The sequence below is a fragment of the Zonotrichia albicollis genome, chromosome 1, assembly GCF_047830755.1.
Source record: "Zonotrichia albicollis isolate bZonAlb1 chromosome 1, bZonAlb1.hap1, whole genome shotgun sequence".
Lineage (NCBI taxonomy): Eukaryota > Metazoa > Chordata > Aves > Passeriformes > Passerellidae > Zonotrichia > Zonotrichia albicollis.
In genome coordinates this window covers 122923275-122950482 of record NC_133819.1, presented here as the reverse complement: position 1 = coordinate 122950482, position 27208 = coordinate 122923275, and the positions used below count along the sequence as shown (strand labels likewise).

Genomic DNA, 27208 nt, shown 5'->3' with positions numbered 1-27208 from the left:
CTTCTGGTGGCAACAGTGCTGATATAGACTAGTTTCAATTATTTGTGAAAAAAATAGCCTAAATTATTGTATCAGATAGGAGGTAGAAGAATGTACGGAAATAATGATTGTGCTACTACTTTGAAGTAACATCTCTTCCTCATGGTTTGTAGTCTCCAAACATTTTTTGTTCATATTGTGTGTGGTATGCTATCCACAGTTTACTTTTAAAGATAAGGTTTGTACCATTTTAAAAATAAAGAGTTGGGGAAGAGGAAGAAGAGGGCCCCTTCAGATCTGCTTAGTTTCTAAATATATTAGGTGACTTCATTTACAGTTAGTGTAAAAAAATATATATATACTGCTTCTAAATTCTTACTTTGTTTTTCACTATAAAATATGCTAATGAAAATTGTCTACATGTCAAACCCATTCCAAAGTAATGAGAATGATCTTTGGTTTTGTTTTCAGCACCAAAGGGAATACTCCATCTCTCTCCTGACGTATATCAAGAGATGGAAGCAAGCCGCAACAAATCAGCCCCTGGTACCACTGTAAGCTATATGCCGTCCAAAGAAATGAGCCAGACTTCCAGCTCTTTCTTCAGCATATCTCCTACCACAAATAGCACGGCCACCATTGCCAGGGAACTCCTCATGAATGGAACGTCCCCAACTGCCGAAGCCATAGGTCTAAAAGGAATATCTCCTGCTTCCCCCTGTTCTACAGTGCAGCCTTCAAAACAGCTGGAATATTTGGCAAGGATTCAAGGCTTTCAGGTATGGGAGGGGAAAAATGAAGCTCTTCAGCCAGAGTCGTAGCGTTGCCATCAAGGTTTCACTCTTGCCCTCTTGAATGTGGGCATGCATGTAACTTATCTTGTAAAATTAGCTGGTGTCTGAGGCAGTTTCTGGGTCCAGGAGATACAGATTTCCACCTTACATTTATCTTACTGCAGCCCATCTTTCCGCCTATGTCTCTTCTCCTTAAATAATTACAGGCTTAAATTATGCTTTTAACTTGCACTTCTTTGAGAGTCTTCACCTCTTGGTTTCTCCCTTCGACTCTGATCCAGAAGCTACTGATGCACCACCTTGCCTTTGCATTTGTCTTCTAGGCCAGGTCATTCAAGTACTTTCTTTGCTTCCCACCCTTCACCTCTTAAATGTAACCTGATGTTTTGGTTTAGGAATGGTACTATCCAATTTAGTGTCCCACTGACACTCTCCAAACCACTGCCACTCACTCACTCTCCCCTTCCCACTCCCACCTCCCCATGTGGTGGGCTGGAGAGGAGAATTGGAAACAAAAAAGGTAAATGTCATGGGTTGTGATAAGAACAGTGTTCTAGAAACGGCAATGGGATAAGGAAAAGAACAGTAACATCAACAATGCTAATGACAGGGGCAGAAGAAATGAACAATTCCCCTGGAAACCCCCTGAGAACAGCCAATACCTGCCCATGCCCTCTGCCACGCTTATTTGACTGGAAGAGACTCCCTCCCCCACATATGGCAATGACATGAGATGGTATAGAATAATGTCCAGGTCCTAGCCATGGCCCCTCCTGGCAACTGCAAAAGTTAACCCTGTCCTGGCCAGAACCAGGACATTATCCACCCCTTGTTCTATACCATCCTGTATGCCCAGATCCTACACATTCCATTTATATATATGTATATACAAGCAGAGGTGTCATTTCCCTAGTCAATGGCTGTTCCTCCAAGATGTCTGTTGAGTTCATTTGGTCTATGGCTGTGGGTTCCATTGGTGTCGGAACAGGACACGAAATGAACGACACGCACAAGCTGAAATGTCCAAGGTAAAAAGAAGGAAGTTTATTTCTGAACTCCAATATTTATAGACTTTCAAAAGTGACCATGGATTGGAGGATGAAATTGCCACCTCTCCAGCCACATTGGTCAAACCAGCAGTCCATCAAATTTCTCTTCCTCCAGAAAGGAATGCAAAACAATCATTATTTACATGAAAAGTGTGTGAGAAACTCCATTACAAAAATGTAAACATCAGAAGGCTTAGAAGAACAGGGTGACACATCATAGATGTCTTCCAGGTCAGGAGGGCTGGTGTGCTGTCAGCTGGTTGCATCACGAGTTCACTACTGGTGCATCTGGAGCAGTCCATACTCCTTGTCCATCACAGTTATGGCATACAGTGTCATTCTGCAACCAGTGTTACACAATTCAACAGCACAGACTGTTTTCACCCAAAAATCTAAACCCCTGGAGGTAGTTCATGATGATTTCCGAGATCCCTGAGCTTTTGAGGTTTCCTATTCAAGCTGACTGTATGATTAGCACAGTTCACTCACTCTATGTAGCATTAGTGGCATGACATGTGGAAGAGACTTTCTCTTAAAACATACAGCCCAGCACTGGCAGGGTGCCAGAAGAAGCTGTGCTTCAGTGCCAATCACTTCTGAAGCAGTTTGAACCCCTTCCTGAGATGCCAGTATCCCTTTTTCAGTTGTTGTGTAGCAGGCCTTGGGTCCTTTGTATCCCCAACTCCAGAATCCCAGGAGTCATCCTCCAGTGTCCCCTGGTTCTTTTTGGCAGAGACTCCAGGAATGACCATTCTCTCCAGCTGTAGTATAGAGCACAGTTTTCACATCTTGTCCTGTCCTGACTGACCCAAGAGCTATTGCATGAACAATCTCTTCCTTAATTTGTTCAGAAGCTTGTTTTTCAGGACCCCACTTAAAATAATTCATCTTCTGCATCATAAGATATAGAGGGCTTTCAATCGACTGAGCTCTGGAATATGCACTCTCCAAAAGCCCACAGCTCCTAGGAAAACCTGTATTTGTTTCTTGATGGTAGGGGGGGACATAGATGCTATTTTGTTGACCATGGCCATTAGAATCTGATGACATCCATCTTACAATTTTATTCCTAAAGCCTGGGTTTCCTGGCAGGTCCCTTGACCTTACTTTGCTTTAAGGCAAAACCAGCCTTCAGGAGGATTTGGATTATCTTCTCCTCTTTTTCAAAACCTTGCTCTGCTTCGTTGCCTCACACAATGATGTCATCAATATATTGCAAGTGTTATGAAGCCTCACTCTCTTCCAACGCAGTCTGGATCATTCCATGGCAAATGGTGGGAATGTGCTTCCACCCCTGGGCAGTTGGTTCCAGGTGTACTGCATGTCAGTTTGGGTCCTTGAAATACCCACTCCTGAGGCAGTCTATGCCAAGGATGCACAAGGCCTCTGGCCCATCACAGTGGGGTGGTTTTGCCATTCATTCCTGCAAGACCCCAGAACTCACTCAACAAGTCTTTCAAAAAGGCTTGCAGGTTTTTTTATGTACCCTGAATTAGATGCAAGGCAGAAATACCAACAAGGTATTCTCAAGAGATGAAAACAACAAAAACTTTACTGGCAAATTTCAGAAACTCAGAGAACTCAGGCAAAAGTTTAGAGCAACATTCAATCAACATAAAATGTTTTGCCAAGCCTTAACTTAGGAAACTCTAAGCCTGATCAACTTAGCAAACTCCAACCAATCCAGGTTTAAGTTACTCAAACTTTGAGAAGAAGGCATTATAAAAAGGAGAGGAAAGAGAAAAAGAGAAAAAAAATATGCAGAAAAGAATGAATACAGCTACTACTGCTGGCTTCCAGTGGTCTTCCAGCTGATATTAAATCCTAGGGAAGGTAGGGTCAAGACGTGCTTGCCTGGTGTCCTGGCTTAAGTACCCTTTGGCTTTCCTGGGCCCTTCCTCCAGGTGAGAGTTCTGGTCTGACAGCCACTCAGGAGCTGGGTTAGGGCTTCAGATATGGGGTAAGAAGCATTGTCTCCAGTGTGCCTATGATTGGCAGTCACTATGGGGCTGGGATGCAGGCTTTAGAGGATGGGGTGTGTGGAGCAGGGCATTGCCCCACCAAGGCAAGGCCCAACCTGCTCCTTTGCCCACACACATCCCCAAACTGTTTTGAGCAAGCAATCTCCTCCAGTCTCTCACAATACCCAGTCAGGTTCGGTACATCTTCCAGTACAGGCAGCTCTTGGGATCCCCTGTCACCCCAGAAACAGAGATGGATTCTGCCCCTACTTGTCTTGGTAGCATGAGGGTACGTGGTGCACTGGTGTCAAGTAAAGCCTTAAACTCCTATGGGTCTGGTGTGCCAAGCCATCAGATCCACAAAGTCCAAGAGATCTGACTGTCCCTTTCCTCCACCTTACTGGAGTCAGGACCCCTCCAGTTCTGGTCATGGTATTTGTTGCCCACAAATTTGAACTGAAGGTACTGCAAATGGTTTCAAGCAACATCAGCCCTCATGTTCTGTCTGAGTATTTGTCTGCCGGAAACTGGAGTAGCCTATATCCTTGAAGGATTTTCTGCAGTGGTTGTTCTTCCTCTCAAATCTTGTACCCATGCTGCTAGGGCACAGGTGCGTTTTCCATTCCACTTCCTCATGTCCTTTCTATGGTCATACAAGTAAAACCACAGGCCACCTTGTGGTGTGCATGCTCTCTCTCAAGCAGGGGGCCCTTGCTACCAATAGAAAGGACTCTGGTCCCTGCTGGCAGGCCAGGGGACCATGGCCATGTCCTCTCTAGCTTGTTCAGGTCTTTCAGATCTGTCTGCCATCTTGGACAGTCTTGCACAGCTGAGGTGCAGGTTGGTAGTGAGGCAAAAACATGATCTTCATATTGCCAGAGTCAGGTAGTTACCTGAAGCACTGTTTGTTCTCCTTTCATTGCCATTAATGTCAATGGCATATGATAATAGCATGCTCTGCACAAACTTCCACCACATGGACTGTGTACTCTGGACCTCATCTGGAGCTACAGAGAGCTGCTCTTTAAAGTACCTCTAGCACAGCTAATGCTCTCAGGTACTTTTCTCAATGACATTCCACCTGCTTGGACACACTATTAGATCATCCTTGAGAGAACACCCTTCCCTCTGCTTGACAGGAGTCACTTCCAGAAGCTGAGAGTTTCTGTCCTCTTCCCAATCTCTTTGTCAATACCTGCATCCTGTGACAGGGATTCCAGTTGCTAGTTTCATCCTGTGGGACACAATGTCCCAGCAGAGGAGCAGCCAGGTCACCAGGGGCTCGCCTGGCTGGTGGCTGATGTATTTTTGCTCACCTGGTGTAGTGGTCAGGTGCCAAGCACCCACCAAAGCCACTTTCTCCTCTGCAGCTGGATGGGGGAGAGAAAATATAATGAAGGATCTGTGAGTTGAAGTAAGGATTGGAGAGATCATTCATCAAATACCATCATGGGCAAAACAGGTACTCTCCAATGCTTATCAACTTAGAGATATATATGCATTGAATTTATTACTAACAAAATCAGAGCAGGATAATGAGAAATACAATAAGAACCTTGAAAACACCTTCCCTCTGTTAGAAATTAACTAACTTTTAGATGCAATTAAATGGGGACGAACTTTTGTCAAAGCAAAAGAAAACTGTTTATTAGTAATGATTTAACTGAGCCAGGTGTGTACCTCTCTCCCCTAGGGCTGAGCACACACCCCCTCCCAACAGAATGGTTACAAAATATACCTTTTCCCATCTAGGGGGTGGTCCCTGACCCCCTTCCCATTGGCAGGGTACTCGGGGATTTACCTTATCTCCTGACTGCCTACTCTTCTATCTGTTCCCCTCTCATCCTACTTCCTTTTGGTCAGGTCTTCAATGCTGCCCCTCTCCCAGCTCACAACAACACCCAAGAAACCAACCAGAACAAATCCAAACCACAAACAACACCACACAGAACCAACAACTTTCACTTAACAACCTTTTGGCTTCAGCAAAATATTACCTCATCTCTCATACCCTCACCCCTCCTTCCTTTCCACTGACAGCAAAGGGACAGAGGGAATGGGGGGTTTGGTCAGTTCATCATCTGTGGCTTCTCCCACTGCCCAGAGAGAGGAGCTGTTCCCCTGCTGTGCTGTGGGGTCCCTCCCACAGGAGACTCTTCTTCATGAACTTCTCCAACATGAGTCTAGCTCATGAGATGCAGTCCTCCCCAAACTGCTGCAGTGTGACTCCATCCCATGGGCAATACAATCCATGCCCAAGCTGCTGCAGCATGGGTGACTCTTCCAATGCAGTGCAGTCCTTCAAGGCCAGGCTGCTCCAGTATAGGAGCAGGGCCCCTCTCTCCACAGGTCTCTCATGGGCTCACAGCCTCCTCTCAGGCACCCCCTGCTCCAGTGTGGGGCTCCTCCTCAGGCTGCAGGCAGATCTCTGCATTCCCATGGATCTCCATGGGCTGCAGGGGCACAGCTGCTTCACCATGGCCATCGTGGGCTGCAGAGGGATCCCAGCTCTGGTGCCTGGAGCACCTCCTGCTCTTTTTTCTGCACTGACCTTGCTGTCTGCAGAGCTTTATTTACATGTGCTCACTCCATCCTTTTCCAGCCACAATTTCAACTGCACAACAGTTTTTATCTTTCTTCTTAAATATGTTTTCTCAGAGGTATTACCACCATTTCTAATTGGCCCAGCCTTAGCCAGCGGCACATCCGTCTTTGGAACTGCCAGGGATTGGCTCTGCTGGACATGGAGAGAACTTCTGGCAACTTCTGACAGAAGCCACCCTTGTAGCCCCTCCCTCCCAGCCCCCCCAAAACCTAGGCCATGTAAACTCAATACAGCTGGGAATAGGGATCAGGTGATTATCTCCGGCCCTGCCTCTTCCTCCTGTTGTGAGAGCTCTACTTCCTTTTTATCCCTCACTAAGTGAGCTGATTTGGTTTTCTTCTTCTTTATAGGGGCAACTACTTCTGGCACAGGCGATTCCTTGGGTTCACCTGTAAATCAGGCCACAGTGCCTGTAGGTCTGTTTTCTTTCTCTTTCCCCTGAGGGTGCTGTCCAGTATTGAGCTGTGCCCGGTAAAGAGTAGCCAGGCCCAGCACGCTACAATAAATTGCCCCTTTTTTGAGTTGCCACAGCATGCTCCTTGCAAATATTCTGTCACTTTAGCAAGATCCTGTAGCTGTTCAGGGATGAACTTCCAAACCCCTAGAGCAGAAGATTTGAAAAAAAAAACTGCTTCGTTTTTTGCCACATTTCATGCCACTCATGACTATCCACCCTTGGGGCAGATCTCTGAATGAAATTCCTAGAAATCTGTTTCTTGACTCTAGGCATGGTGTGAACTGAGACAGTGAGTCTTAGCCACAAGAACACGATTTCCTCAACATCCAAGGGAAATTCAAAATTCTCAAAAGCTGTTGTAACAGCTGAAGGAGGAGAAGGAGGTGAAAGACTGGGGAAAATCATCCTCCCCTGTTCCCCTACAGAGTGAGTGTGATTATTGACTCCCAAAGACAGTGCCTGAAGTAAAGGTAGGAGAGCAGCACTGAATACACTTCCAAAATTACGCTCATTGTCCTTGATCAGTCATAGACTGATATCCCATAATACAGCAAAAAAGCAACTCCAATCCTTCTCCCTGCTCTGAAAAAGAACATCACAAGGACCACATATGGAAATATAGGGGAATATGTGAATGCAGGGTTAGGTACCACAGCCACATGAACAGACCAAGCAGCATTGTGACCAGTGGCTCTGGAGTTAAGGCAACAAATGCTTAGATTGAATTTGTTTCCAAGCTGCTCTGGACGGATCTGTTGTTACCTCAACCCTTGATGCCACACACTGGGTGCCCAATAAGGCTGTAGTGATTTAGGAATGGTACTCCCCAGTTTAGTGCTCCCACTGAGACTCTCCAAACCACATGCCACTCACTTGCTCCTCGCTCCCCCTCCTCCCACCTCTTGAACTGGATGGAGAGGCAAATTGGAAGCACAAAAGTCAAAGATCACAGGTTGAGATAAGAACAACTTATTGGAAACAGCCGTGAGATAAGAATTTGACCAATATTAGTGACAGAGAGTACAAGAATCACACAGAACCCCCCCCCCCAATAGAGAATACCCAGCCACTCCCTCTGCCACGATACTTGACCAGAAGGGTCCCCTTTCTCCCCTGAAGAGACTCCCTCCCTGCAGCAGTGATGTGAGGTGTTATAGGATAACCTCCAGGTCCTAGCCATGTCTCCTCCTGGCCACTGCAAATGTTAACCCTTTCCTGGCTGGAACCAGGATACCCGAGAATGGTGTTTTGTTCAGAAGGTGCAGCCTAGAAGCCAAGCTGGTGTCAGAGCAATGCAGAATGTTTTTGCCATCATAGTCAATACTAGAGAATGTGAGACATGCTGGGTCAGTGCCTGAGTCCTTGAACACTGTATCCAGCAATGCCAAGTACCCTATATTTCATAGGGCAGCGGCAGCCTCTGTAGTACATCCAGTCATTTCTGTGGTGTGGAAGTTAGGAAGAGGAAGCCTCTTCCCTGTCCCATTACATGCAGAATTACACATGTGTATGGATAGTGGCTCATTTTACAGTGTTGAACTGTATAGAAATGTACTTTTTCCTGTCACAGGTTTTTGTTTTGAGTTTTTGTTTTGTCTGGAGTTTTTTCCCTTTTCAGAATTGTGAATTTGCTTCATTTGAAGAGTTGGTTTTGTATGCTTTAGCACATGTAATTTGATCATGTAACTAAATTTTAAAAATGGGAGGTTCCTTTTGCATGCCTGATAATGAACTTTTTTGTCCCATGTAATTTTCAAGGTATGCAGTTGTTGAGTGACTTTAAAAAAGCTGCTAGAATTCAAGAAATAGTGTCAGATGTTTTGTTGGTATAAGCAGCATAGTTAAATTACTTTTTCTTACATCAGATATCACCAGTTGTGAATTTGACCTAACACTGTTTTTGTCTAAAATGTGCATTCAGCTTTCTTTTGGTCTTCATTTTTGAAATGTCATTTTTGCTTCATTCATTTGAATGTCTCTTAATGAAAGAAACAGTAATAGCCTCAGCTTCACTGTAGTAGAGTTAAGCTGCTAATAGGAATTCAGTTTTCCTGAGTTCCATTTATTACCTGCCTGCAGTAGAAAAGATTAATTCTGATGAAAAGAAATTCAATCCATGAAGTTTTCACTGCTCACTTTCACATCTTGTCAGATTGCTTGTGTCTCCTAGTAATGGTTTACTTTCATAGAACTGATGCACAATTTTTGTTACTGTTTTGGGTCCTCCTTGCCTAAAGGATGTGGTTACTGTAAATTGATTAGTTGTGTTTGTCCTGGTTTTTTTTTTTTTTTTCTCATGCTTTGATTCTAGATGCTTTTGTAGAAACTGTTTTTAAAGGGTCTTACCTTGAGCCAAAAAATATAGTCCTTTTCATCCCTGAACCAGACTACTACTTTTTGCTTGGCCCTAATACAAAGCAAGGAATTTGGTACAGAATCTTGATTATTAACATCTATCCACTGTGTATGTAACTTCTGGTTTTACATCATCTTAGCATGCTTTTTAACACCTCACTTCAATAAGCCTGGTATTGATGTGAAACTCTGCCACTGCTGGATGGCTGAGCTGAGGTGAACAGAATCTCTGTGGGAAATTGCTCAGTGGCCTGTCAGGTGCATATCACAGGTCTCTTCACCATTTCAGCCTAGAAAGCTCTTTGTGTTTTAGAGTTTAAAAGCCAATGTCTTTACAGGTTAACTTTCTCAGGCATATTTACTAAAGGAGAAGACTACTGCATTTCCAAACAGCTAGCTTGTTTCATGTTTCCTGAATGACCCAAAATGATTTTTAAACTGTTAGCATGTATTTGTATTCTGGTCCAGATGATAACCATAGTTTTTGTCTTTCATTGAAGAGCATATACATTCTGTTCTGTTACAATGTATTTTTTGAATTTTTTAAAAAAATCAATAAATGCTCATATGATGTTTCATTTGTAAATGTAAAAAATGTTATTTGCTTATTTGAATGGTTTTCTTCAACTGCTTTAGCTGCAGGGGATACATCTTTAAAACACATTTATTTAAGTTCTTCTAAACTGTTTGTATATGATCTCAGCTATGTTCTGTTGTAAGCCCTTAATATTAAGTTATTGGGACCAATGTATAGTTAAGTAGTAAAAAATTGCATTTTCATTCTTTATGATTTATTATTCTAAACACATTTGTAATTGATAAGCAGCAGCTCAGTGTTACTGAAGAACAGGTGTTTAGCTTGGATACTTTCAAAGGTCAGGCTTCAAATTACCTGTGATAATTAAACACAAATTCTTCAAGCAAGCCTTTACAAACTCTGAATAAAGCATTTTAGTGCTTGCTTCATATTTATGAGTGCTATCTACCCAGTTAATTGTTTTGCAGACTTTGCCTGGAAATGGTTTAAAGGAAAATTCAGCTTTGGTAAAATTGTTTTTTTTAAGTGACTATGTGGTATTTTGGCCATTGTTCTGTAACCAGACTAGGAAAGTTACAGTTATTTCTGCTGACCATATAAGTGCAGTAAATTATTCAGAGAATTTGTTTAAATGGAAACATTTAGAGAAGCTGTTTACACATGTATAACTTGAACCTCCAGTTTTTACTGAAGCAAAACACAAGTTGCAGGTAGTCCAGTAGGAAATTCCACTGTGAATTTCCACAAAGCAAAGATCATAGAAAAATGTAAAATGCCAGGGTTGAGTGCCCACAATCAGTCCAAATACGTGGCTGTAGGCATATTTGGCTTGCGACATTGGCAGGGCTTGGAGTCTTAACTTTCCCTCCGTAGTGGCTCCATAACAAAACCTCACACAGGATATAGTTTCTATGTGATGTTCTCCTTTGATTCCAATGATTACACAATTTTCTTTTCCCCTCCACATTTGTTTACTCGTTAACTGTTCCATTTTATACATGGATACTTCAATGTTTTATTGTGTGGCATTTCTAAATGTCTCTCCTTTCCCCAATGCACACATTTCTGAAGGGTTGCACGCACAGGAGAGGTCCTGCTGGATGCTCTAGAGTCAGGTTTACTTGTGGCTCGCACATTCCAGTGCATGGGTTTGAATTGTTGGCAGGACTAGACTGAAATTAAACTTTTACACTTGTATTAGGGTTGACACTGAGCTCAAACATTTTCCTACAGTGGCCTTAAACAAAACAAAACACTTTGTGGAGGTTGGATTTGGAAATCAGTGTAGGAATGCTTGGATCTCACTACTGAGGTATGCATGTGAGGAGAAGTTCTACCCTCAGTGGATTTCAGGGAAAGACCAGTAGTTTGGGTCTGATCTTTAGATAATTGATGATAATCATCAATTATGTAAAGATCAGGTAAAAATCTGAGCAGGTGAGATTTTTAAAAAGCACCTAAATACCATTTTCAAAATTGACACAGACCCTATGGATGTGAATAGGAAGTCATTTGAAGCTGTAAAATAATCTGAAAAGGTAGAAGCTGTTTGGGGTTTACATATACACCTGTGCAGATTAGGTACCTTACCTCCACTTCACTAGCTGAGGCACCCTTCATACTGTTTTGCAAACTTGGGCTGTTTATTGGTTTGATGGAGGGAAGGGTTCTGTGCACTGAATCTATTGTAATGAAGATAGTTGCAGTTATAGCGTTAGCTGCCAGAGAGAGTGTATTTTCAAAGCTCTCTGCAAATGAATGAATCAAAAGGTATGTTTTAGCAAATCTCCAGATAAAGCCAAAGAGAGAAAGTGCAGCAAGTGCTAAAAACAAGAATGTAAATCCAGATGATACCGTTCTGTCCTTGAATGTGTTGGCTGTGGACACAGTTTGTGGCCACTTTCAGCTTGGGACTGGAATCCCAGAAAATGGGCTAGTGATGAAGAATACAAAAGTCCCATCACTTGTTCAAAGTAGAAAACCCAAATAATAATTAAGCATTTGAAATTGCAGCATGAGGCTTCTTGGCATCATTAACGTAAAACAGATTTGAAATCTATGTCCATAAAATGTTTTCAGATAAATGGTTCTTTAAAGATCCTATCTCCAAAAATTGGAAAAAAATAAGATATTAAAAAGTGAAGATGTTTGCATGATTGTGTTAGAGAAGAATGCTTTTGAAATAAGACTGTTAAAGACAGTGTTTATTTGCCCACATTTGAAGCCAAGACCCCCTATAATTCTATGTATGTAACTGTACATCCAACCCCTTCCCTCCCCACACCCCCAGAACAATTGGGGACTTCTTTGCCAGCAGGATTGACCAGACTGCAAATATTAGTGAAATTATTCTAAAATAGCAGTGTACAGTCAGTCTCAGAGGGAACTGTGATCAGCTGATTTGCCTTTGTGTTAACATTCAAAGGGTAGTGGGAATTATTGGACTTACATTAAAAATATAATGATAACTTATTTTAAGTCTCTTCAAGTAGCTTGAGAGTGACTGTGCTGCCATATATTATCAATACCTGCTTCTGTAAAACAAGCAGGGGAGTTGGGCTTTTGTTTCCTGTCCTGGTGCCCGAGATCTTAGTCAGGGGTACTATCACTGTTCCTGCTCACTGGTCAGATCGGTTTTTCTAAAATGATGTGTGGAATGATGTTGTGCTCTGTCTTCACCAGAAGTATTAAAGGCTGGCTTTTGGCTGAAGGGTATTATCTCCTGTGTGCTTGTACTGTGCCATGCTCAATGGCCAGTACAATAATCTCAGCAGCAATGTTTGTCTCTTACCCTGAGGGAGTATAAGCACCTTTAGAAATGGTTGACAAAGCCCTCATTATCTCAGTTTCTGTGTCTTCTGAAAGCTGTGGGGATTTTTTCTAATGGGAAGTTTGCACTTTCACCAATTACCAAACTATTGCCTGATGTTCCAATTACTATAGGCTTTTGTTGTGGGTTAACTCTGGTGGGCAGCTTAAGCCCCACACAGCTGCTCACTCTCTCCCCCCTGGTGGGATAAGGGAAAGAATCAGAAGGGCATGAGTGATAAAACTCAGGAGTTGAGATGAAGACAAAAGCTGTGTGTACAAGCAAAGCAAAACAAGGAATTCATGCACCACTTCCTGTGGGCAGGCAGATGTTCAGGCACCTCCTGAAAGCAGAGCTCCAGGACCCAAGATGGTGACTTGGGAACACAAGGGCCATAACACTTGGGAACACAAGGGCTGAGTGTCCCCCTCTTCCTGTCCCCAGTTTTTATCAGTGGGCAGGATATCACTTTGGTCAATTGGGATATCCCTTTGGTAATTGGGATATCCCTTTGGTCAATTGGGGTTTAGCTGTCCTGGCTGTATCCCCTCCCTGCTCCTTGTGCACCCCCAGACTGCTCACTGATGGGAAGGGGTGAGGAGCAGAAAAGGCCTTGGTGCTGTGCAAACCCTGCTCAGCAACAGCTGAAGTACCAGTACGTTATCAACAGTGTTTTGGTCATAAATCCAAAACTTAGCACTATACATGCTTTTATGAAGCAAATTAGCTCCATCCCAGAAAAAAAAAAAAAACACGTGCAGTCCACCCTTTATTCCATACTATTGACACTGTGCTCAGGTTCCACATTATCCAATAGATTGTCCCTCATTAACCACCTCCTCTTACCCATCTTAGAATATATACATGGAAATCATTACCTTAGTCTGGATCACCCCTTTAAAAGTCCACAAAGTGTCCCTTGAGTCCTTTTAGTCCATGTGTATTCAATCTGTTATTCAATCTGTGTTCAATCAGTTCACTCAGGACAGGAGAGGTGGTGTGATCCATGGAGTTACTGTGCACCAAAGACAGCTCAGGTTGCGTCACTGCTGTACTTTCCCATCTTGTGAGGCTTGTTCTCCATTGGTTCAGGTGGTTCCTGCTGTGCTAGTTTCCATAGCATGCTGCTCACATCCTGGGTTACAGAAGTTTAAAGGCATTCCTGTGACAATCTCCGCCGCTGGCTCCTTTGGGCCAGATTATAGGGCTTAACAACAAAAAATAATAGGGTTTGCAGCAAACTCCTCCCCTTGCTCTTTGCCTGGCTAGCAACGAGGGGTTCCTGCTGTAGTAATTCCCATGACATGCAGCTCAGATCCTGGATTACAGCAATTTAAAGGTGTTTCCACTACAATCTTCAGGCCTCATCCCTTTGGACCAGACCATAAGATTCAGCATTGCAATGAACTCCTCCCCTTGTCCCTCCTGCTGTTTTAGATTACACACAGGCCCACAGTCCACATGGGCAGTGTGGGCTTGTCTACAGACCACCATCCTTAGGGGATGTAACTGCTCCAGAATGGCAGTATCCATAGGCCACTCTCCCTTCAGGGGAGTACCTGCTCTAATATAGACTTCTCCATGGCCATGTGTGTTTTTGGTTGTACTATCATGATTTTAGCCAAAGTCACAGTCCTGTGAAGTTGAGTTCCAGCCTGTTCAGCACAGGAATGGGAGCAGTGCCCTGGCTGTCTGCCAGCCCATTCCTGTTATCAGTATCTTCCCAGGCAGAACAGAATAGGATGATAAGAAGAAAATGAAACAACAGAAGCAAAAAGCAGTCACTAGTGAGCACTAGTTACTAATCTACATCCAGGCAAGCAAGCCCCATGGCAAGCACAGGAGCCTGACAACTAATAGCTAAACACATATAAATTTGGTATAGCATGCTCTGATTGAATCAGTTGTTATTTCTCACCCCTCATGCCCCACACTGGCCAGAAGGGATTGTGCAGGTATACCCTGGTGGGCAGATCAGCTCCATGCAGCTGCTCTTACTCCCCTTCAGTGGGATGTGGGAGAACAACCAGAAGGGTAAAAGTGCTAAAACTCAAGGGCTGAGATATAGACTGTTTAATAAGGAAAGCAAAAGCCACACATGCAAGTAAAAGCAAAACAAATCATTCATTCATCACTTCCCCTGGGCAGACAGGTATTCAGTCATCCCCAGGAGGGCAGGGCTCCATCACATGTAGCAGTGACTTGTGAAGACAAACACCATCACTCCAAAACCCCCACCCTCCTTGTTCCCCCGGCTTTGTGTGCTGAGTGTGATGCCATATGGTGTGGGATATCCCTTTGCTCAGCTGGGGTCCTGGCTGTGTCCCCTCCTGGCTTCTTGCACATCCCCAGCCTTCTTGCTGATGGGGTGGTGTAAGAAGCAGAAAAGCCCTTGTGTGAGCCCAGCTCAGCAATAGGAATTGGTGTGTTACCCACACTTTGGGTCACAAAGCCAAAAAATAGCACTAAGCAAACTGCTATGAAGCAAAGTAGCTCAATCCCAGTCAAAACTGGGTACAGCTTTTTATGCTTCAGTAACATCTTTGCCTCTGTGTGCCACTGTGCAGTAGTCAGGAAATAGGAAAGCTCCTTTTATCCATGTGAACTTACAGTCATTGTGCTTGGAAGAGAACTTACACCTTTTTATTGAGTTATTTCCTGCAAAACTTACTCATTTTTCAAGACAACTACTATTTTTGTTGTATTTAAAGGGGGAAAAGTTTTCTTCAAGAATGCCAGCAAGTGAGGCAGGATTTTTTTGACAATTTTAGGGACATTTCTGATTTGCACAACTCCAGGCTACCCGAAAATTGAGAGTTTTTACTTGGCTCTCAGAAACTTGCAGGTGTCCTGCTACTGAAAATCTACTTGACATCAAATGGCTGTGTTGTGTAGGAAAGGACTTCTAGGTCTCCAAACCTTGATTTATACATGACTAGCCAAAGGAAAGAAAATATGTTGAGAATGTGAAATAGAGGGAGAGATAAACCAGAACAAGATGATAGCAAGAATTGATCTTCAGAGAGAGCCTCATGTAAAAATTAAAGCACCTGGACTTCATTGCATTCTGGTTTATAGGTTTTCTTAATCACCCCACTTCTGAGGGAAGGTAGGCAGAACCACAGTTGATGGCAGTGACCCAAGGTAGATCTACAAGAAGTGGTTTTATAGTTTCCATTTATTTCAGAAATGATTCTGTGGACTACAGACCATCTAGTTCATATTATCCCATTTTTGACCTGAAAGGAAGTCAGAATGGTGGCAGCATTCTGTTTAAAAAGAAACATAAAAATCGTTCTCATATGAATTGCCATAAGGAAAGGTATGCAAAATGGAAATATAGCCTATTTGTTCACAAAGCACACTGCAGGAGGTAGTATTTGCTGCAGCAAGAGTGTTTCCAAATTGACTCATGAGTATGCAGCATTAGGAAAACAAATGCAAATCTAGCACAAGCTATCCAACTAGCTGGACCAAAATTCTATCTAAACCAACTTTCTTCTATTCTGGCCATTGTTACCTTTCTCCTTATTTCAAGCCCTTTATTCAAGCACTGCTGAAGTTTTGCTCTTCTTGTCTCCAGAAAAAGCCAGGGGCCTCTTTTTGTTTCAGTTTCTGAAAGGAAAGAAGGTAAACAGAGAATAACTGGCTACTGGTAGTGTGTGGGTCCTCAGGTGTGGTGTGGATGTCACCTTGGTAACATTTTAGCTTGTCTGCTTGGCATCTTGCAAATAAGAGTTTGAAATCCTCCCACATATCCCTGCATGTAACTTGGTCTGTGGAAAAAATGTGAGTTATATTTTGATAGCCAGTTTTAGAATTTAGGGGATTTATGTATGAGAAAGTTTAAAAGCTATCAGGATCTCTCAAAATACTGCAGCCAGCACTGAACACACCGGACTGCATTCTCTGCCAAAATCCTTCTCAGTAAATCCTAATGTGACTTGATAACTTAGCTACAGACCTTGGCTTGGAACAGAGCCCAAACTTTGAAAGACTGGAAGTTTCAGTTGGCAAAAATGTGAAGGTGCAGTGGTGAATTCATAGCAGACTGGGGTTTAGTTTTAATTATAGTGAGGGAATTCAGCTCTCAAGAAAAAACCCTTAAAAAGAGATGCAATAAGAAAAGGTGAAGAAGGAGAAAGGAAACAAGTTAGAGTTTATTCCCCTCTCTGTGACTGAAGCTGAGGCTTTAAGAGGAGGTTTATTTGGATATCTTCTCCTTCAGTCTCACTCAACACTGAAAGCACAACGGAGCAGGGTAATTTTCAGAAGTGAAATGGTTGTTTCTTGTTTTAATTAAAGAAGGGTGGTTTTTTTATGCATATTGCCCTATTTCTAGGTTAGTGCACAACATCAGGGTCTGTACCAGCATCAGATTTCTTAGCCAATTCAGGCAGCTGATTTTCTATTCACAGTTTCACACTGATCCTGTTCTCCCTTCATTAATGCAGCATTTGGGGCTTTCACACGTGGTTTGTAAACAGAGAATCATTAATGTTTGCTTCACTCTTCACTTCAGTGACAACCTTAGTCCTTAAAAAGAGTGTTCCTGAGAACTTATTTCCATTCATGCTGTTGCTAGAAAGTTATTTCAAACTCAAGCAACTTTGTCTTTCCAAAGTAACCAAGTTCCTCTCTCATGTCATCAGTTGCTCAGGTTGTACTCAAGACCAGGCTCCTCCACTAATGCTCCATACCATGCTCATCCTCAGGGTATGTTATTAGCAAAACACACCTTCTCACCTCCCTCCTACTTTTTAGGCCCTATGATGAAAACAGGAGATCTCAGGATTGCCAGTTTTTTCATGTTTCCTTTGATGTGAATTATAAAATTAATTAAAGCTCCTCCCTCTGGAAACACAGTATTTACCTGTTATATGTGTGGCAGACAAGTTGTTTCTGCAAAAACCATGTCAGCTATAGTTAACATTATTTTGTAGTGCTCCGCATTGTGTTAATTTCTGAATAATTAATTTATTAATTTTTATCACGTTTTTATTATTTATTTGGGGATGATTGTATTAAGTGTTTAAACTTGGTGTAGTTAAGCTACTCTCTCCTATGTTGACAAAAAATATGTATCTTATTTACAGAATAGAGGATGTGAACAGGATAGCTAAGTAGTTTTCATTGTAAGTGTGACTTTTTTTTTTTTAAATAGTAAGTCCCATCCCCTGATTTCAGTTTTCCTATCAGACAAACAGGTCTCTTTGCACCTCTCGGTGCCAGCCATTGTAAACAAAGTTGCTCACTTTGCATGTGCTGCTGTCTGTATAAATACTTACCTGGGTTAAGATTTAACAGATGGAAGGTGAGCAGTAAGCACCTTACTGCATTGGTTATCCTCTACGCTATGATGGCAGCTGATTTTCTCTTTTGTGAAGCCAAACATCTCATCCAGAGGTCAGACAGAGCTGGGTCTCCCTTGCTTGACTGAGCATAATACATGGCTCAACCTTCCAGTTCTCATGAATCACTGAAACAGGAGCTCTGAATTCAGAGGAATAGCAGGAAAAAAAAACCCTCTGCAAGTTTCTTCAGCTCAGAATTGCTTTGCATTTAGCAGATATTTTATACATTGTCTTTGGAAACCATACCAAATATTTTTTTTTCTCCTCTTATTTGTACTTTGCTGGTTTTTGTAGATGTCAAGTGTCTGCCTTACTGTAGCCAGGAGGGTGAAATACTGCCTCAGTAACCTGTGACAATGCCTTTAGTCTGCTTGTTGTTGCCTATTTATGGCGCAGTAATGGTTTATTTCATCGTCTAAACCCTAGGACTGTATTTTAATGAAGATTTAAGGCTATGATACAGCTGCTATTCAAACTGTGTGAGAGAGGCATGTTGGAATAGCTCAAGATTTACTGCTGAACTGTCAGTCTTTAAGCTACCAAGTGTCTTTACCCTTTGGTGCAGTAGCTACGGAGGGAACTGTACCCACTGCTGTGAGGCAGACACGGCGATTAATGAACCTGAGGCGCGCTAATCAAACATGTGTTTTCTTGGCACAGTGATTGTGTTATATATCACATCCCAATGTACAGGCCTTTATCTTTCCTTAATGATCTAGCAAGGGGGCTTTTTTAAATGTGGGTGTTTTTCATGCTCTCCTTAGATTTGTTCCACAGGGGGTGGCCGTTAAAAACATCTGACGGGCATGCAGTTAGCCAGCACCCTGCTGAGATTAGTAAAATACTATATTTAGTAATAGCACTACATCAAGGAACTCCAGCATTGCAGGAAACAGTTTGATTCAATGCTTTTTTTCTGATTTTTTTAAAAGAAATTTTTTTGTGTATGTCTTATTATTTCATCTGGGATAATTTTTTTCCCAACTTGGGCTTGGTTTTTATGTCTGTTATTCAACTTTTTAAAAACCATTTATTTCGACTATGGGATTTCCCCCCCTTTTTTTGTTTTATTTTTACTAAAAAAAGTTAAAAAGTAATTGTTAAACAGGTAGTAAGAATGAAAAGTGGTATTTGGAATCTCTCTCGTACTGCTCTGTATCTGAAGGAACTGATTAATATTTGTTAGGAAACCTCTATGGATAACACATAATACAAGGATTCATGCATTTAAGTATTACAAACTATACAGTGAAAGCTCCTAAAATTGGCTTTGATAAAATGGTTGAAATGAGCAAGTATATTAAATTTATTTCTGTGCCCGAAGTATTTCTTCATCAATAAATAAGCATGAAAGAACTTGGAGCTCAAACAGGTTTGTTTCATTTTTTCTTTGATAGTTGACATGACTAACTGTAGATGAACAACATAAAGTGGAAGATAAAAGACCCATATGAAAAAGAAAGCTTTTCACCAGGATGCTAAAGGAAGTAAACTTTCATGAGACTGTTGTCCAAATCAAAATCACTATTTTAACAACTAATTTCTGAGCCTATTCTGGTTTTCTTGTTGATGTAAATCCAAGCTTATGTGAAATCTTGGAAACTATTCTGTAAACTCAAGACTAAATTGGGTGCTCTCCCTTTAAGGATTAGATTTAAAGAAATACCATCCTTTGTTCTAACAAAATAGTCCAGGCTTGTCAATCCAGAAGATTTGTGCATTGCTGAACATAATGGCATTTTATTACCTAGTTTATTTCTGTCTAGCATTCTAAGACTCCTGCTGATGCTTTGACTCAAAGTAGTTTTCAGTTTGGAAACTTGAACTCCAGTGTCACAGATGACTTCTTTCTTTTGGTAATTTGTATTTTTTTTAACTATTAAATGTTCAAGAAAGAAAATGTTTGTCCTGACAGAAGTTGTGTTTCAAACTGTGAACATCTAAGCTGCAGTGTGTGAAAAGGGTAGGCTTTATTTTTGCTCCCCTCAGACTCTTGTTAGCTAACTCATTTCTAAGAGTAGTTTGGGATATTATAGTCAAGCTTAATGATTAAGTAGTAGTCCAGCAGGTCTCTCACCCTCCTCAGCTGTGATTCAGTAAACCACTGCCCTTGTCCATGCTAAAAGATAGATGTTCAAATTCAGACATGCATGCTGAAGGCCAACAGACAGGGCTCTTCTTGAAGTTAGGCACATTGTATTTGCAGAATCATTTCTGCAGTTTAACTATGGCCATTATCTGAAATTGCATATTGATCCAGTTTTTAAAGCAGCTTATTGCAAGATAAATCCTGAAATATTTTTGCAGTTTCCATGAGAACACTTGCAAGTAGGGAGGGATATTATAGTAAAGGTAGATTGAAGAGACATCTTTATATAAATATGAGAGAAATGGGAAATTTTCTGCTTGTGAAGCAACATTATGATAGAAGTACCCTAAAATGTAATTTCCTCTACAGTTTTATGCAGTGTAGCTTACTTTCTCCTGTATAAAATAATATATAAAATTAAGAATTCTGGCTATGCCATTCCCCATTCATTTGTAACATTATAAACATTCATCTTATATCTTCCTTTATATGTAGCTATAAATGCCCATCAGAATATTTACATCTCTTCAGTAGTTTGAAATACTGAAAACAAGGGCCAAATTTCAGCATAAGTTGTCAAGTGGTTTCAGACCTTCACATAAATTTCTATATCCACATTCCAATGAATGGCACCCATCCATACATACTCATACCATGCTGCTTGTTCCTTACTGAAGCAATCTGTAAAATGAATATACATTTGCATGTCATGTGAATATGGAACAAGAAAACATACATGTGTGAGTAAATCCGTGGCATTGTGAAAAATATACTTCTAGAATTTATTTCTGTATTTTGGTGCCTGGGATGCCCATTGTGTTTTATACACTGAGGTTTTGTGCTGTGGAGTGCTGTGATTGGGATTCTTGAGCTGGTCATACATGATTTATCTCAGGTGTATGTAGTTACCCAGGAGAAAAGCTGGCAGTGCTGTGTGCTTTTCCTAATAAATGAGCAGTCTCATTTAGAATTATTGCCAGGATCTTGTTGTGCTGACACTGCTTTGTGCTGTGTGGACAAACCTTGGAGGAGAATTACATGTAAATCACTCATAATAGTCTGAGACTGGAGTCTTGCATTTTACTCAGAAACTTGCACAACCCTTGCTAGGGATATCTATATTCTGGCCATTGTTTTCTAACAAGATTCTAATTCTTTTCCATAAGATCTCTGCTTATGTTTTATCTAAATAAAACATTCTGAATATTAATGAGTGAAATTTCATTGCTGTTTAATCCTTAAATGCACTGAGCTAATCTGTGAGTGTCCCTTAATTATAAAAAGTGAAGCCAGGAAATTAGGTCCTGGACACAGAGAGTAATTATTTTCATAACTCTTTTGTTTCTACCCCCACAATATATGGAAAGAGAAAATGACCAATTGTGGTTAGGCCAGAGGCCTTTATGATGGCTTAGAGTCCCAGCACTGCCAGTCAGTCCAGTCCAGCTTGGATGAGTCATTTAAAGGCTGTCCATGAAGGGTCCTTGCCTGCCCAGCAGAGGTCTGGTGAGATGGGCTGTAGTTAAGCACTCCTGACTCTTCAAGGCACAGAGGAACTTAGAAACTTATTATTGTTGTTGTCATTAATCTCAATAATGGCTTCATAATCACCATCAGAGCATTTGGCCAGCCTTCAGTCATCACTCCTTGATCACAGATACTGAGTCAGGTATTTGCTGTGCTTTGCCTTACAGGATATGATATTCTTGAAAGAGTGTTATAGATGTTCAGATTCTTCCCACACTTAGTAATAATAGCATGGACATAGAAACTGAAATATTTGCACCATGCTGCTGGCCAAAACCCAAGAAGTGTTTGCTGCTATTTGAGCTATTTGATAATTATTTGACTACTATTATTTCTCTCTGAGTGCCTTATTTGGACATTCTGCTCTAATAGGTAAATAAAAAAGCCCCAAATTTTGGCTTGTAGAGCAAACTTGAAGGGGAAAGGAATAATGTAGTTTAAGAATGTAGTAACTGGACTGATAAATAACAAAACAGGATTACTGAGAAATTGCACATACTCATGCCAAATGTAGAAGTCTGAATGTTTCTTCTGACTGCACAAATCTGTAGACTAGAGAGATTTGATGAAAGGACAAAGTCTTATTTGTTCCTATTTAAAGTCCAGTCTTTTGTGTTTTATATCACTATTCATATCATTAATATAGAAAGTGTTTATCTTGGTTTGGCTGAAGAGCTTCAACAGAGCAAGAGATAATTAGAAAACTGTTGTCTTAGAAATTCCAAAATAATGACCTTGATACATTGAGATGAGGCCAAAAATGCATAATGAAATCCCTTTGGGAAAGTTAAGCCTATAGAGATACCAAAATTCTGAATTTATTGCCATTTCAGTGTGGGATTCTAAAGGGGATGTGAGTCAAACCTGCTATTGGAAATAGAAGTGTCGTGAAATACTGACAGTCTTTTCCTCTGACTGTCTCCTGTTGTTAGTCATTCTTTATTCCAGTGGACACTAGTGAATTTTATACTCATATTATTCTGACAAAAACTTAACTGACAAACATGCTATACAGCTCAGAAAGTGCCATTTCCCCATTTCTAGATATGTGCTTTTCTTGGTCACCAGATTTTGCCCCTTTTGTGATGTCCTGTTTGTAGCACAGGACCATCTTCTTGATCTTTGCTGCGCCATTGCTCACATTGCATTGCCACAACACAAACTCAGCAGAAAATCTACTTTGCAACTAGTTGTGGAAGCTCGATAAGCCTTTGTCATAACAGTAGACCCTGACATTTAAAGGACTTCAGTTTATATTTGTCAGCCAAATTTCATACCTTCATACCTCTTTCAATTAATCAAAGTTAAACCATTGTATATGTGAAGGGGCCTCTTGTGGTTTCTAAGTAAGTAGTATGGCTTTTCTGGCAGAGAGCCACAAGCAATTTAGTAGGCACATAATGTGGGGGTTGAGAGGAAGAGAGACAGGAATAATCCAGAAAGCTTTAAGAAGGGCTGAATGAAATCAGTATTTCTATACATGGTACAAGACTTTCACGTTCTGTATCTTACTTTTGGCCACAGCAAAACTGTTTTGGTGTGTTGTCAGTAAAGTAATTCTGAAACATAGCACCAACTTGGTTTTCCTCTTACTCAACCAGTTTTGCACTGGTTTTGCTTCAGTTGAAGTATTCCCAATTTTCACCTGTGGCAGAGTTAGGCACAAGGGATTTAATACACAGTTTACAATTTTTATATTGTCACTAAACTGTTTCCACAGGAATAAACTTAATGTAGTTCCTAGTTGTCTTCAGAAATGGCAAGATTTATTTTGTAGCCTAAAAGTCAGGATGAGGCTTTAGCATGTACCTTTTGCCTGAGAGCCATAGAGCTGTAAATAGATACTAACATAAAAGGTCTGTCTCCAGCAGAGCTGATCTCTCTTTCCAATTCTGACAGGGGTCACATAGTCGATGTAAATTACCACCATAAACTAAATTCCACCTCTCCTGTAGAACAAAGTGCTTGATCTGCCTGTCCAGAAGTCAGGAGCTATGCAGAGCACTGTAATATTTCAACAGTTCAGCATGAGTGGCAACCTGTTCTTAATAATGAAATGCTAGCAACATTTAATTTCATTTTGTTTCACCATGTTAAAATCAGTCCTTTCTTTAGGGGATTTAAAAACCATCTGAAGGGAACCTGAAGACAAAGAGAATAATTCAAGTAGAAGCACTATCTTTCTCTGTATTTCATGCTAGTTCAGGTTCAACATACACATCTTGATGCCAACAGGGAATGAGTTACATTTAGAAAAGGATAGTCTAGACACCTCAAGAAGAATGCGATTTCTCCATTTTATCTGTCGTTTTGATTTAATTGATGTATGTATCATAATAGTAATGTCAATAGTGTTAGTGGATTTTGCTAGAAATGAAATTAAAATAGGAAAAATTAAACTATTATTGGCAAATTTTTCGAGGTTGTAATGATTTACTTGGGTGTTTTATAACTAAGCTACAATATGCTCTAAGAATGACATGTAGGTTGGAAACTTTAACTTGAAGCTAGATTCTTATATAGATATAACATCTTGAATTCAGTCTGAAAGATGTCAGAATCTGAAGAACTCAGCCCTTCAAAAATTATGCAACAGGCATATCATGGAAAATTGGGCCCCAGTTCAACATGTGACTATCTAGACTATTTTACACACTCCTTTTTTGATATTAAAGATGAATTCAATGTAAATGTCTGGAATTCTTCTTACAAGCTTGTTGAAAAGGGACAGTATTGTAGCATGACTCCCTTGTGCAAACCTGGTGTTTAGCAGATTACGTATGTTATTCTGTTATAGGTACACTACAGTGATAGACAAAATGGCAAAGAGTGTTTGACCTGTTTGACACTGTCTCCTGTGCAGATGACTTTCCAAGGTATCGGGAGCTCCATTGAAGCCAGCCATGACCAGGTATCATATCTTCACCCCCACTCTTGTAATTTTATTAATATCTGGTAAGGCCAGACTGTCAGCGTTAGTAAATTTAAAAATTTCGACACATTCTTGTGCTTTTCATATGGCATGTTCTTGTCACAGGGATTTGCCTCTCTTGCCCTACTAAAATCCTGATTAGATCTACAGAGTGAAATGAAAAGGAGACAAAACTATATTGCCTTTTACATATTTTTAAGATATATTAGGAAAGCCTGAAGAGCTTGCTTTGGTTTTAAAGTCAGATGTAAAGTTTCTGCAAAGGTTTTATTTGCTTTTATGTGTGTATCAGGTCTTGTCTATCCTATTTTTGTTAGAAGATTATGAATAGTTGGAAAAGCAGAGAGATGATGCCATCATCTCTAGCCATCATCTGTCACAAGAAACTGGCATTTGAGAGGGGAAAGGCATTTTTAATCAGACTGTGTAAAACTTCCATTTTGTTTGGCTGTTGCTAAAACATTTAATTCAAGATTCTGGCAAAAAGCCTGGAAAAAAAAAAGGCTCAATGTTAATCATTTATCACCCTGTTGCTTCAGATGGGAACTGAGGGGGACTTCCATTCTTCTTGTCTTGTCCTCCAGCACTTGTACGTATAAAAGCAAGACAAGACTTTGATACTCTGAAAGTATTAAAAGCAAAAAGGAAACAAGCAGAAGAAAACATTAAACCAAACCTTGCACCTTTCATATCTTCAGTAGATTAGAAAAATTCCCATTTTTACTTGCCTTTGCAGATTATCTTTAAATGATACTGTGTTCACATTTGCTATACATTTTATCAGACTCTATGCAAGATTCCCAAAAAAAAAATAAAGGAAAGCTGCCTTACGAATTAGCAGAATTAGTTACTTTTAGGGAAAAGTTTGGGCACCCTTAGCCATGTTTTTGTTTGGTGGGTTTTTTATTGAAAGTTCCTTAGTTAGTTGTTAACATAAACTAAGCCCATTAGTTATTTACATGGTAACATGAGGATACTTCCTGCCCTTAAGTGTTTGGTGTTTTACAGTAATGGAGAGCTGTGGTAAGTCAGACCATACTTTGACATTCAATTCTCATTTCATCCAGCAACTTGTTTATGCTGCTCTAAAGCTGCTCCATTTTTCTTTCAGTAAGGATAGGCTTTTAAAATATCGTTATAACACAAGTACGATATTTAGACATTTCAATGAAGTTAAGGTGGTCCCTGTCAGTTTGGTAACAACTACATTCTGGGCTACCAGCCAGCTTGGCCTTTGTCTTAGCATTTATTTAGGCTAGAGGATGATATGTAAACAGAAAAAAGACTCTGTAAGCAAAAAGCACATTTAAGCCATCTGAATAATTATATATTTAAGACCTCTAAATGAAAATGTTGTATTGAGCCTGAAAAGTCAAGCATCCAGAAATTAGGAAATTACAGATTATGTGCAGCTTTAGTTTCATCGCAAATGTACCCATTCCATGCTCCAAATGGGATATTCTTCTGAGAAGAAAAAAAATTCTGTAAAATCACAGATGAAGATTGTATCATAGCATATTCACAAATAGGTAGAATTAATTTTACTTGGGCCATTATGTAGCTGGAATTTCCTCATCTTGTTTCAATTTGAAGTTTAAAAACTGTTCATGATTGGTTTTAGTTACATAATTTTCCACAGAAAATTATGTAAAATAGAAATAGAATAGAAAATAGAATAGAAAATACATAGAATTATGTAAAATAGAAATAGAATTCCACAGAAAATTTTAAGAATGGAAAATGGAAAGATAAATGTTTTGTTATTGCATGATGGGGTGGTTGTTACTGAACCCACATCACTTGTGCAAAGATTTCATCTGAGCCAAGAGCAAAAGAAAATAATAATCTGAAAGCCAAATGCCAACCAGTGTCTCACAAAATAAATCCACTCACTGGACAGGATGCACAAATTTCTGCTCACGCCATTCCTAAGTGTCAAAGAAATTTCATTTTCTGGGTAAGAGGGGTGCTGTTGATGGGTTGTGTTTGATAAGGGGATAGCATGACTAGATTAAAGGATCATTTTCCATCACCTGAATAAAAAGAGAAAAATTAATCATTAGCAAGTCAAGGCACTGGAATTAATAAGTTAATGACAAAATTAGGGATATTAATGGACTAACTAAAAGAAAAAATCCCTTTTCTCTGTTGTTCTTATGTGCTTGGTATGTTTTTCCTTGATTCCTACAATTTTACTCACAGTAGGTTGATTTGATATTTATTATTCTTTTAAAAATAGGAGACAGAAATGGTGCACCTTTGTCAAACTGAACTTCATTTTAAAGTGTCAAATTAAATAAATGCAAGATAACTGCATGCTATAAACCTTGAATTTTAGAAATTCTTCTTTAACTTTTGTAATCTGTTACTTTTAGATCATGTCTGTAGTATTTTATTGCCATTAGGATAGGCTGATCTCTTGGAAGGCTGTGATTTCAGTGGAGGGATGGTGATTTCTGCCTCAGTAGGGAGGCCTGGCATGGTTTGACATCAGGAACTGTTGGCTTCTGTGCTTATGAAGATAATTTTTCTCACATTCATTAAAAGTATTGATTCTATAATTTCTAGAGGTTTTTTATGGAACACTTTAGGAATGAGACTCTGGAATATTTTGGTGGAAAAGGGGTGAAAAGTGATGTGTGAGAGTATCTAACAAAAAAGCTATATACAGATTTGTGACTGTATATATTGTGGCAGGAGACCTACAATAGTGTGGTACGTGTCAGCTGATAAAAAAAAATTGAAATGAAAAGGAAAAA

General features: G+C 40.4%; 1 protein-coding gene across 4 annotated transcripts in view; it reads left to right on the top strand.

Annotated features, from left to right (window-relative positions):
• Window positions 1-27208, top strand: part of STAU2 (staufen double-stranded RNA binding protein 2) — a 171307-nt gene that overhangs the window by 84976 nt on the left and 59123 nt on the right. For 2 of the 4 annotated variants that reach the window (XM_074552499.1, XM_074552493.1), the window contains exons 12-13: window positions 451-758; window positions 24315-24428. In XM_074552499.1, coding sequence (XP_074408600.1) covers window positions 451-758; window positions 24315-24428 — 422 coding nt within the window. The remainder of the gene's footprint in view (window positions 1-450; window positions 759-24314; window positions 24429-27208) is intronic. The other 2 variants (XM_074552514.1, XM_074552506.1) reach the window with 1 other exon arrangement.